Source organism: Bubalus kerabau, chromosome 12 (assembly GCF_029407905.1).
Source record: "Bubalus kerabau isolate K-KA32 ecotype Philippines breed swamp buffalo chromosome 12, PCC_UOA_SB_1v2, whole genome shotgun sequence".
Lineage (NCBI taxonomy): Eukaryota > Metazoa > Chordata > Mammalia > Artiodactyla > Bovidae > Bubalus > Bubalus kerabau.
In genome coordinates, this window is record NC_073635.1 from 76071033 (window position 1) to 76084253 (window position 13221).

Below are 13221 nucleotides of genomic sequence, written 5' to 3' on the forward strand. Positions count from 1 at the left end.
TACTACCAGCAACGAATAAGGATTCTAACTTCTCTACATCCTTGCCAATACTGTCAACCCATTTTCTTTCTTTCTCTCTTTCATTTTTCTTTTTGATAGTAGATGTCTTAAAGGGTGTGAGGTGGCATTTCACTGTAGTCTGTAAAGCTGTATCTTGGTTTCAAAAGTACTTAGACATATACATTACCATATATAAAATTAGATAGCCAGTGGAAATTTGCTGTATGAGCAGGGGGCTCAAATCCAGTGCTCTGTGATAACCTAGAGGGGTGGCATGAGGTGGGAGGTGGGAAGGACATTCAAGAGGGAGGGGACATATGTATACCTATGGTTGATCCATGTTGATATATGGCAGAAACCAAAAGAATATTGTAAAGTAATTATCTTTCAATTAAAAACAAATTAATTAGAAAAACAAGAGAACTTAGAGTAATTCCAGGTATTTTAGAGGCCATGGGTATAGCAACAGCTGTACTCAGTTGTAAGATCCAAGCCCACGTTCTCCTTCCCTTTGGGTGCCATGTTGAGATGCTTCCTAATACACAGGCATTTCAGGGCACATTAAACCCACATTCCAGAAAGCACAAATACCTGGATCATTTTGTCTCATCTCCTCTCTGTTGTTCATCTCATGAGGGTATTTATCTGAGTTTCCTTTGATGGGCAGATGATTATCAAGTATATAAAATAAATTCAAATTCCTTTTTTAAAAAGCAGTAAGTCTGTCAAAGGAGAGGGCAGGATGGAAGATGAGGATACAGGATCTAGGTTGCCTTTGGCTATATACCTGAAGGATAGTAATGTCTCAGTAAATATTCACCGAATGATGTTGAGTGAATGAACCACAAGGAATGACATGAGTGTCTACTGTGCATATGAATCGAGTCTCCAAAACACTCTCTGAAAGTTATACTTCTTTAAGACGCAGAAGAAAAGAAAATAGAATCAGAGTCCAGGAAAAGACTGGATAATGGCCAATTCAATGCTCCACTATCACGGTAGTCACATCTGGGTCTACATGAAGCACTTCACACTTAGTGACCTATTTTGTCCTCACAACAGCTCAAGGGGTTGGTACTGTTTGTTACCTTGTAAGACAGAGAAAACTGAGGTACATAGAGACAGATTTCTCAGTCACCTGCTCTACCTCACTATTCTGTACTGCCTCCCTGGTGAAAATTATTTACTAATGGATGAATTGTCAAAGTCTCCCCAAAGCATCTATATACCCTGTAATTCTCAAAGCTCAACAGTTTCACAGAAAGTCTTCCAAGAAGATAATCACCTTTGAAAAGATGTCCTCATTTCCCACAGCGAAATTCCATCTGTAAGACACTTAAAAGTCATGTTTCCCTATAGGAACCTCTCCAGTGCTAAACAAACCATTTATCCTTTTGTTCTCAGAATTATGTGGTTATCAGTGAATAAAATTGTGGAAACTGAGGAAGACTGAGTCCAGAAATCTATCTCAGTAACTTATTAAATCACATGCACACAAAACTAACAAATGAACAAAGAAACAAAACATGTGTCCGATGAAAATGTCTGTTGAAAATACCTGATGTTAAAACTGTGCTCTATTGGGGAAAAAAGGATCAACCCTTTGATGTACTTTGGAAAAAAAAAAGAAAAGCAAATTGAGAGAGTCATTTCCTAGGCAGGTTGATAGGGAGTCTAGGGGTCCCCAAGGAGAGAGGGGTCTGGAATTCTCAAGGAGGAAGAAAGGACAAACTTTTTTTCTTTCTCCACATTCCTTAGGATTATATAACAATAATGTATCCTGCCTAAGGACAGTCTTTGGATTCAACCTTCTGTTTTCTTAAAATGTTAATTATGGGAGTAGGTCTGATGAGGTCTTTACAACCTCCAGATATTCTTTGGATTATATAACTTCATTGTTAACACTGGCAAGCGGGTACTCTTTCTGCCCCCCTCTGATGCCTATGTCAGAAGCTTTCTCTATCTCCTTTATACTTTAATAAAACTTTATTACACAAAAGCTCTGAGCGATCAAGCCTCGTCTCTGGCCCCAGATTGAATTCTTCTCCTCCGGGGGCCAAGAATCCCGGTGTATTCACATGATTCAACAACAACCTTTCATCTTGGGGGCTCGTCCGGGATCCTTCAGGACAAGGTAAGGATGCTTGGAGCTTTAGTTCTTTGTTCTCTTAGTGAACACGTTTTCTGCTGTACTTTACTAACTCTACCGTGTGCTTGTGTGAGTGGATGGCATGTCCTGCATGAAGCAAGTAAGGAGCCCTGCTCTGTGGTTCCACGGTGATCTCATAGGGCTTATGGCAGAAACCTGTTGGGAGGGGTTATACCGACCTGCCAATTCCAAGAGGCACCCAAATATCTCCTTCGGGAACCGACCAGAAATGGGCAAAGCGTGTGGACCGAATTCTCCTTTCTCGGTCAAACTTTTCGGTCTCTTTGACCATTTCATAACTCCTTGGGAATTAGAAGTACTAACCTAATCTATCAGATCATAGACTTTCAAGGGACTTGTGATCTATACTGTTATTGTGTACTGTGGCTTAGGTCCCAAACTTGGATCCGTAGCCAAAAAATGCCTAGCCTCGCTAGGAATCGAAAGTTCAGAAACTAGATGGAGCTCTAGCTTCCAGAACATCTCTGAGGTTAAAGGTTACTCAGATTGGGACTGCAATGGGTTTTTTTCTTTGGTAACGCCAGCTCTTAGTGGATCAAAAGAGGCTATTATACTGGTGTGGTGATGCTTGGAAAGAACATCTCAGTTTTATGTTCGTGTCGGTCTTATTGTAGTCAGGAAATACTCAGGGTTGTGCACAGGCACTCAGGTGACGAATGTTTCCCACTGCAGTCTTGGCTTGGGAAGCATTCCGGAAGGTTACTCTGATTCACCCCGGGTGACATCAGAGGCAAGCAAGGTTAAGGGTGAAGAGCTGGACATCAAGTAGGGATGCTATCAAGTCTACCCCTGGTACATCCCCACCCCATCTCGGTGGTAGAACCGGGAGGGACGAGTACGGCGCCTGTGTTGGCAAGGGACAGACTAATTCCAACCAGGAAGGAAAAGCTTTTGGTGTAATGTCTGTCTACACCCCCATCTAGAGCAGGGAGGGACGCCTCTGGTAGAAAAAATGACGCTGGTCGCTTTTTTTCTCTCTTACAGATGGGAGCTAACAATTCCAGCCTCACTCCTTTGAACTGTATCCTGAAAAACTGGGATAGATTTGATCCCCAGGGCTTAAAGAAGACACACCTGGTCTTCTTATGTGATACTGCATGGCCACGGTATCCATTGGAGGATGGCGAACGGTGGCCAGTTGGAGGGTCTCTTAAGTATAATACTGTTCTACAATTAGACTGGTTCTGTAAGGAACAAGGGAAATAGGTAGAAGTAGCATATGTGTTGCCCTTTTTCTCTCTTTGAAATATGCCAGACTTATGTCCTAAGGGTATAGATTTGGGCGTGAAACCTTCAGCTCCCTCCTGTCCTCTTACTTTGCCCCCGTACCGGGGACTCCAAACTGGGATTCAAACTGCCCACATGGAGGTCCAAACAACTCCTGTCTCAGTACGACCTCAGACTCCTCTGGTTTCAGTAGAAACTCAGACCATCGAAGTAAGAGATGAGATGGAGGACAGGAGACAAAGAGAAACAGGTTTCTCCAATCTATCCCTCGGATCATATGCGCAGAGCAGCCAGAGAGACTGAGGAACAGCCACACAAGCTGTTGCCTCTTTATGAAACACCCACCGGGAGAAATAATCAGTCTGTGAGAGTTAATAAGCCTTTTTCTTATCAAGAAATACAAAGAATCAAGGAGGATCTGGGAGACTATTTAGAGGACCCAGAAAAATATATTAGAGCTTTTAAAGGTGTTACTCTGCTTTATGACCTCACTTGGAAGGATGTGATGTATATCTTGGGATGAACGCTGACTCCCGAGTCAAAGACTTGAGTTTTGGGAAAAGCGGTTGCTTATGGAGATGAATGGCTTAGTAATGAATCAGTAGGGAAGAGAGAGAATGAGATAGCGGCCCTCCCCACTGGGAATCAGGTGGTCCCAACAATAGAACCAGACTGGGACTACAACACAGCTAAAGGAAGATGGGATCAGAGTCATTTTGTTAGATGTATTCTTGAAGGACTTAGGCGCGTTCTAAGCCTTTAAACTATGGCAAATTGGCAGACATAGAACAGGAGGAAAAAAGAAGCTCCTGGTAAATTCCTAGATAGACTGAGAGAAGGCCTTCACAGATTCACTGAGATTGATCCCGAAAGTGAAGAGGGAAAAGTGATCTTAAAGGATAGATTTTTCACTCAGTCGGCTCCAGATATCTGCCGTAAGCTATTAAAACAGGAGTATGGACCAAATCAGTCTTTAGATACTCTGGTACAACTGGCTCGGTCTATTATGGTAGGAAATATGAGGAAAAGAAAGAAAGGCAAAAAAAGACAAAAGAAAAGGTGGAAGCCTTCACCATGGCTATGAAAAACGTTCTTAAACAGCCTGAGAAAAATGCCCAGAGGGACCCAGGTGAAAAGGGATGGGCTTGCTATTACTGTGGAAAGGAGGGGCACCTCAAGCAGAATTGCCCTCAGGCATCTAAGCCGCCCCGGCTCCATGTCTGGTCTGCAAAGGACCACACTGGAAGAGAGACTGCCCCCAGAGGCATAGGTCTCCGCGGTCGGACTCTCAAGACAATCAGGACTGAAGGTGCCCGGGGGTCCCCACACAGGCTCCCATCCTAATTACACCTGAGGAACCCCAGGTATTAATAATTGTGGGGGGCCAATCCATCGATTTCCTTTTAGATACTGGGGCAACTTATTCTGTGCTTACTGAAGCCCCTGGCCCACTTTCTTCCTGATCCGCTTCCGTAATGGGACAGTCTGGACGAGCCAAAAGGTATTATTTCAGTTATTCTTTATCTTGCAACTGGGATTCTGTGCTGTTTTCACACAAGTTTCTGATCATGCCAGAATCTCCCTCACCCCTTTTGGGAAGGGATATACTGAGCAAGGTCTATGCCTCTGTTTTCATGAATATGGAGCCCTCCCTTTCTCTCCCTTTAGTTGAACAAAATGTAAATCCTAGAGTATGGGCTGAAGGAAAATCTGTGGGTCGAGCACAAAATGCTATTCCTGTAGTTGTTAAGCTCAAAGACCCGCACGTATTTCCACATAAGAAGCAGTATCCACTGAAACCTGAAGTTAAGGAAGGGTTAAAACCCATCATCAAAATTTTAAAGGAGCAGGAACTATTAATTCCCTGTAACAGTCCTTGCAACACTCCTATTTTGGGTATAAAGAAATTGAATGGTAAATGGAGACTAGTTCAAGATTTACGAATAATAAATGAAGCTGTAGTTCCTTTACACCCCATGGTGCCTAATCCTTATACTCTATTGTCTGAAATTCCTGAACGGGCCAAATATTTCTCAGTAATTGATTTAAAGGATGTCTTCTATTCAGTGCCCTTGGCAGAAGAAAGTCAATTTCTATTTGTCTTTGAAGACCCTACGCAGCCAGCTTCTCAGTTAACCTGGACAGTTTTGCCCCAGGGATTTCGTGACCGTCCTCACTTATTCGGACAAAGTTTGTCACGGGATCTACAAAACTTTAATAGCTCTGAAGCAGTGGTGTTACAATATGTAGATGATATTTTGCTCTGTGCTGAGACAGAGGAAGCTTGTTCGCTAGCCTCAGAAGATTTCTTAAACTTTCTGGCAGACTGTGGTTACAAGGCATCAAGAGAAAAGACTCAGCTTTGTCAACAATCGGTTAGCTATCTGGGCCTAATCATATCAGAAGGGACTAGGGCCATAGGCCCTGAGAGAATTAAACCTATACTAAATCACCCCCTACCTATGACTTTAAGATAATTGAGAGGATTTTTGGGAATCACAGGTTACTGTCGCATTTGGATTCTGGGTTACGGGGAACTTGCCTGACCTTTATATAAACTTATAGCTGAAACTCAGCAGGCCCAAACCGACAAACTGGCTTGGTCTCCAGAAACTCAAAAGGCTTTTAAGGTTCTTCAGACTGCTCTCCTGCAAGCTCCAGCTCTGAGCTTGCCCACAGGGTCAGAATTTAATTTGTTTGTCACTGAAAGAAAAGGTGTGGCGTTGGGAGTTTTGACACAACCCCGAGGGCCTCACCGGCAACCTATTGCTTATCTAAGCAGAGAATTAGATGTAGTTTCACGTGGGTGGCCCCACTGCCTAAGAGTAATTGGGGCAATGGTTTTATTAGCACCTGAAACTTTAAAAATAATTAATGGATGAAACCTTACTGTACTGACTTCTCATGATGTGAGTGTAATCTTAAATTCTAAGGTTAATATTTGGATGACAGACAGTAGGCTTCTTAAGTATCAGTCATTGTTGTTAGAAGGACCAGTAACTAAGCTTAGAGTTTGTGGGAATTTAAATCCTGCCACTTTCCTTCCTGAGAAGGAAAATGAAACACCTGATCACTATTGTTCTCAATTCCTAACTTTAAAGAATGCAGCTCAGGAGGATCTAAAGGATACTCCATTAGACAATCGTGACATGGAAATATTTACAGATGGCAGTTATTTTGTTAGGGATAGAAAGCGTAAAGCAGGTAACGCCCTGGTGACTGCTGAACAGATTTTGGAAGCAAAATCTCTCCCCCAGGGAACCAGTGCTCTGTTGGCAGAGCTTGTGGCCCTGATCTGAGCTCTAGAATTAAGCAAAGGGCAGCGGATGGGCCTGATAATCTATGTGAGTCTACTGCTGACTCCAAAAATCCTGAGTCTGCAGTTTGATCCTCAAGACAATGTCTTCCTGTTCTGGGCTCACTCCTATGCTGCATTCCACAATCGATCTAAATGCTGGATCTGCAGAGTGCTCCCCTCTTCATCAGTGGAAGGCTTCCCGTGGTGGACATCCCCATTTCAAGGAAAAGACTTTCTCCAAGTCTGTGAATACAATCTTCGACAGCAATCACATGCGATGCCTCTTCTTCATCTGATGACATCTACCAACCCTAAAATGGACTGTACAACACTTTGTACTTTAACTATGGACATAATGTGACTTTTAATTTTGATTCTGATTGTTTTGTTTTTACTGTTTGCTTCCTACATCTGTAATTGTATAACTGGAATTGTTTCTAGCCACATGAAAGCTTTTAAGTTATAAATGGTTGCTCAAACTCCTGCTACTGCTGTAGCTTCCTCCAACTACTATTTGGGGTCCCTGGATCAGATATTCTCAATATGAGGATTAGGAGAATATGTTGCCTCACCAATTTAGGGACAACACCCCTTGTCAGCTCGGAAGTAGTTATGGAACGAGAACGACGCCCCTTTTTCCTAGGCAACATAATTCTCCTAAAAGAAAAGGGGGGAATGAGAGAGTCATTTCCTAGGCAGGTTGATAGGGAGTCTAGGGGTCCCCAAGGAGAGAGGGGTCTGGAATTCTCAAGGAGGAAGAAAGGACAAACTTTTTTTCTTTCTCCACATTCCTTAGGATTATATAACAATAATGTATCCTGCCTAAGGACAGTCTTTGGATTCAACCTTCTGTTTTCTTAAAATGTTAATTATGGGAGTAGGTCTGATGAGGTCTTTACAACCTCCAGATATTCTTTGGATTATATAACTTCATTGTTAACACTGGCAAGCGGGTACTCTTTCTGCCCCCCTCTGATGCCTATGTCAGAAGCTTTCTCTATCTCCTTTATACTTTAATAAAACTTTATTACACAAAAGCTCTGAGCGATCAAGCCTCGTCTCTGGCCCCGGATTGAATTCTTCTCCTCCGGGGGCCAAGAATCCCAGTGTATTCGCGTGATTCAACAACAACCTTTCAAAATTAAAAGCAATTAAACTTAGATATGCTATAAAAAGAACAATGTGACAATGGTCTGATGTGCATACCTGAGGTGCAACTGACATTTTCTTCCTTAAATCATGAAGTCCAATGTTGTTTGTCCAGATCCCATCAATCTGAATGCTATCTTCGGGTTCTGACAATCTAAGAAGAGCAGCGATGAGGGAACTTTTTCCGGCTCCTGTTCTTCCCACAATGCCACACTGTAAAGAGACCAAGGGGGATTAAAAATTAACAGGATACAACAAACCTAGGAGAAACCCTGATTGTTGAAGATGAATTTTCAAAGTTCTATTACATATAAAGAGTATTCTGTAGTTTCTCAAGCATGGTCTTGGTGACATTTTGGGTCAGATAATTCATTGTTGGGGGGTCAGGAGACTGTCTTGTATATTGTAAGATGTTTAAAAGTACCCATGAACTCTACCCACTAGGTACCAGATTCAATCCCCAAATTGTGGCAATCAAAAATGACAGATATTCACAAATGTCCCTGGTTGAGACCACCATCACCCCAAGCATATGGAATATAAACTAGAGCGATTTTTATGCCTTCTTAAGATTGTAGCTCAGCTGGTAAAGAATCTGCCCACAATGCCATAAACCTGGGTTCGATCCCTGGGTTGGAAGATCCTCTGGAGAAGGGAAACTCTACCCACTCGAGTATTCTGGCCTGGAGAAATCCATGGACTGTAGAGTCCATGGGGTCGCAAAGAGTCAGACACAACTGAATTTCACTTCACTTCACTTCAAGATTTCATGCAGTTTTATTCAGATTTCCCCAAAGGGATGCTTAATATGCTGAAAATTGTTTTCTGTGATTATCACATAGTATCCATTATGTGCCATGTTAAAGGGGAGGACAGGTATGTGTGTGTGGTGTATGTGTATAAATGTGCATGGATGTGTGTAACTAACATTCATAAATAAAGCAAGATGACTTAAAAAATCATCTGCTGGCCATGAAAAACCAGCAGTCTCCTAAGTGGTGCATAAGAAGTCAGCTTTTAAATTAGCTTTATTCCTGCTGCTTAGGTAATTGGACCTTGGGAATCACATGGGTACTTTTACAGAGATGTCAACAAGTCAGAAGTGATACACAAACAAGTACTCACTTTCTCAGGGATCTGTTATTTAAGAGGAATTATTCTTTGGTAGAAAAATGAAATCATTTCCTAATATTAAATATCTTAATTATATTCGATGTTGAAACATCTTAAAATATAAAATGCAAAACCTTAAAAGACAGAGGCCAGTAGACAAAATGCACATAATGAGGTCAACAATAACATAAACAAAATTTGCTGTTTACAGGGGACCTTTAATTGGAGCAGTACAAAAGGCATCTTATTAACAAATTAATACTTACAATTAAACCTTGAAATAATACATGTTAAGTGTCAGTCTATTAATACCAAAGCAGGGAGAAATTAAATGACTAGCAATAAGATTAAAGAATCTATACAATGCAGGTTAAATGCTGCTGCTGCTGCTGCTTAATCACTTCAGTCGTGTCTGACTCTGTGCGACCCCATATACAGCAGCCCACCAGGCTCCCCCGTCCCTGGGATTCTCCAGGCAAGAACACTGGAGTGGGTTGCCATTTCCTTCTCCAATGCATGAAAGTGAAAAGTGAAAGTGAAGTCGCTCAGTCGTATCCGACTCTTAGCGACCCCATGGAATACAGCCTACCAGACTCCTCCATCCATGGGATTTTCCAGGCAAGAGTACTGGAGTGCGGTGCCATTGCCTTCTTGCTGGTAGGGAATAAAACTGCATTTAAATATGTATGCAGAAACTGACTTTTTTACCAATGAGTTTGAAAGTGAAATAAAGTATTAGTCACTCAGTCTTGTCTGACTTTTTGTGACCCCATGGAATGTAGCCCACCAGGCTCCTCTGTCCATGGAATTCTCAAGAGAAGAACAGTAGAGTGGGTTGCCATTTCCTACTCCAGGGGATCTTCCTGACCCAGGGACGGAGCATGGGTCTCCTGCCTTGCAGGCAGATTCTTTACCCTCTGAGCCACCAGGGATGCCTAACTGCAAATTCCCTGAAGGAAGCTTTCCTAGAGATGATTTTATCTCTATTTAGAATCTGGAATTGATGAGGGTGTAAGACATGCTTTCGATCATTTGTAAATCAGTAAAATTTAAAAAATCATAGCTTTAAAGAGAACTAAATCTTTCTATGCAATATAATCAGAATTCTTAGAAACTTTCATTTTTCTGATTTGAATACCTCTAAAGTCTCACAACTTAGCCTGTCAAATCAATCATGGCATTTCAAAAAAGAATTTATATTTATAGAGATTAAACATAACAAAAGTGGGCTTAGCTAATTTTATTATCTTACAAAGATAATACGTCTATAAGATATTTTTTTGTTGTTGTTTAGTGTGTCAGTCATGTCCAACTCTTTGCAACCCCATGGACAGCACATCAGGCTTCCCTGTCCATCACCACCTCCTGGAGTTTGCTCAAACTCATGTCCGAGTCAGTGATGCCATCCAACTGTCTCTATTGAACCTGTCTCCTCCTGCCTTCAATCTTTTGCAGCATCAGGGTCTTTCCCAATGAATCAGCTCTTTCCATCAGGTAGCCAAAGTATTGGAGCCTCAGCTTCAGCATCGGTCCTTCCAATGAATATTCAGAGTTGATTTCCTATAGGATTGACTGGTTTGATCTCCTTACAGTCCAAGGGACTCTCAAGAGTCTTCTTCAGCACCACAGTTCAAAAGCATCAATTCTTTGGCACTCAGCCTTCTTTATGCTTCAACCCTTACATCCATATATGACTACTGGAAAAACCATAGCTTTGATTATATGGACTTTTGTTGGCAAAGTAATGTCTCTACTTTTTAATATTCTGTCTAGGTTTGTCAATGTTTTCTTCCAAAGAGCAAACTTCTTTTAATTTCATGGCTGCCATCACTGACCACAGTGATTCTGGAGGAAAATAAAGTCTGTCACTTTCCATTGTTTCCTCATCTATCTGCCACAAAGTGATTGGACAGGACACTATGATCTTCACTTACTGAATGTTGAATTTTAAGCCAGCTTTTTCACTCTCCTCTTTCACTTTCTTCAGGCTTTTTAGTTACTTTTTGCTTTCTGCCATTGCCATTAGGGCGGTGTCATCTGCATATGTGAGGTTATTGCCATTTCTCCCGACAGTCTTAATTCCATCCAGCTTGAGCTTCATCCAGCCCAGCATTTCACATGATGTACTTTGCGTATAAGTTGAATAAGCAGGGTGACAAAATACAGCCTTCACATACTCCTTTCCCAATTTTCAACCAGTCCGTTGTTCCATGTCCAGTTCTAACTGTTGCTTCTTGACCTGCATATAGGTTTCTCCAGACATTTTGCACCTTATTTTAAACCCTAATCTATATTATACAGATGGGCCATTCTGTGCACACAGGCAAGTCGTAGTTTATATATATGTGACTCAGGTGTTTTGTGTACAGGCAGGCCTCAAAGATATTTTGGATTTGGTCCAGACAACCTCAGTAATGTGACTATCACAAAATAAAGCAAGTTACATGAATTTTTTTTTTTCTCTGTTCAGAAAGATTTATGTTTATTTTATATTGTAGTCTACTAAGTGTACAATAGCATTATATATTAAAAAGATATACACAACTTAATTTCCAATAGTTTATTGCTAAAAGAATGCTAACCATTATTTGAGCCTTAAAACACACTGATCACAGATCCCAGAATAACACATATCATTAATAATGAAATGGTTTGAAATATTGCAAGAATTATCAGAATGTGACACAGAGACATGCAGTTAACAAATACTGTAGGAAAACAGTGCCAATGTATTGCTTGACACAGTGTTGCCATAAATATACAATCTGTGGGGAAAAAATGCATTCTCTGTGAAGTACAATAAAAACAGGTATGCCTACATATCTCGGTGTTCTCATATATAAATCAACCCATAACAGGACACAAGTGAGTGATCTATCTGTGAGGATGCATGGATGTTCCCATGTCATCAGCTCTACTGAAATTGATCCATCTTTGCAAACAGGAACATTTGTGGAGTTTGAGTAAATGGTCTGAGATATATAGGGGCACTTATAGGGCTGTTCTGGAGAAAGCAATGGCACCCCACTCCAGTACTCTTGCCTGGAAAATCCCATGGATGGAGGAGCCTGGTAGGCTGCAGTCCATGGGACCGCTAAGAGTCGGACAGGACTGAGCGACTTCACTTTCACTTTTCACTTTCATGCATTGGAGAAGGAAATGGCAACCCACTCTAGTATTCTTGCCTGGAGAATCCCAGGGATGGGGGAGCATGGTGGGCTGCCATCTATGGGGTCGCACAGAGTCGGACACGACTGAAGTTACTTAGCAGCAGCATAGGGCTGTTCATGACCACAGGACTGTGAACTCCAAATTCCAGTGAGGAGAACTAACTAAATAAATAAATAAATGGAGGGCTTCCCTGGCAGTCCAGTGGTTATGATTCTGTGCTTCCACTACAGGGAATGTGGGTTCAATCTCTGGTCGAACGACTAAGATCCCACATGTTGCATGGCCACAGGCACCCCAAAACAAAAAGGCAACTCAAAGAAAACCTGGTTCTGGCTATTTCTACAGTTCAGTCATCAAAACTATAGTCTGAATGACTTTTCTGGGTAAACAAAGGGTTTTACCAATTGCCCATGGAGAGTATCACCAGTATCACTAACCTTACATCCTTCAATCTAAAGATACTTGGAGGGCTTCCCTGGAGGCTCAGTGGTAAAGAATCCAGCTGCCAGTACAGGAGTCATGGGTGCAATCCCTGGTCTGGGAGAATCCCACATCCCACAAAGCAACTAAGCTCATGCACCACAACTATTGAGCCTGTGCTCTAGAACCTGGGAACTAAAACTACTAAGCCCACATGCCACATCTACTAAAACCCTCACACCCTATAGACCATGCTCTGTAACAAGAGAAGACACCACGATGAGAAGCCAATGCACCATAAGTAGAGCACTCTCCACTCAGCACAACTAGAAGTCTCCACTCACTGCCCGAGCAAACGTCTTTTAATTTCATGGCTGCCGTCACTGACCACAGTGATTCTGGAGCCCAGGAAAATAAAGTCCGTCACTTTCCATTGTTTCCCCATTTATCTGCCTCAAAGTGACTGGACCAGATACTATGATCTTCATTTATTGAATGTTGAATTTTAAGCCAGCTTTTTCACTCTCCTCTTTCACTTTCATCAAGAAGCTCATTAGTTCCTCTTTGCTTTCTGCCCGAGCAGCAACAGACCCAGCACAGCCAAAAATAAATAAATAAATTATAAAGACTCTTGGAGAAAATCTTATTTTATTTGCTTTACAATGGCTCCTTT

General features: G+C 41.8%; 1 protein-coding gene across 1 annotated transcript in view; it reads right to left on the reverse strand.

Annotated features, from left to right (window-relative positions):
- Positions 1–13221, reverse strand: part of LOC129624251 (ATP-binding cassette sub-family C member 4-like) — a 195433-nt gene that overhangs the window by 30525 nt on the left and 151687 nt on the right. Inside the window, 1 exon segment of the mRNA XM_055541911.1 lies at positions 7902–8057. Within this exon segment, the coding sequence (XP_055397886.1) occupies positions 7902–8057 (156 nt within the window).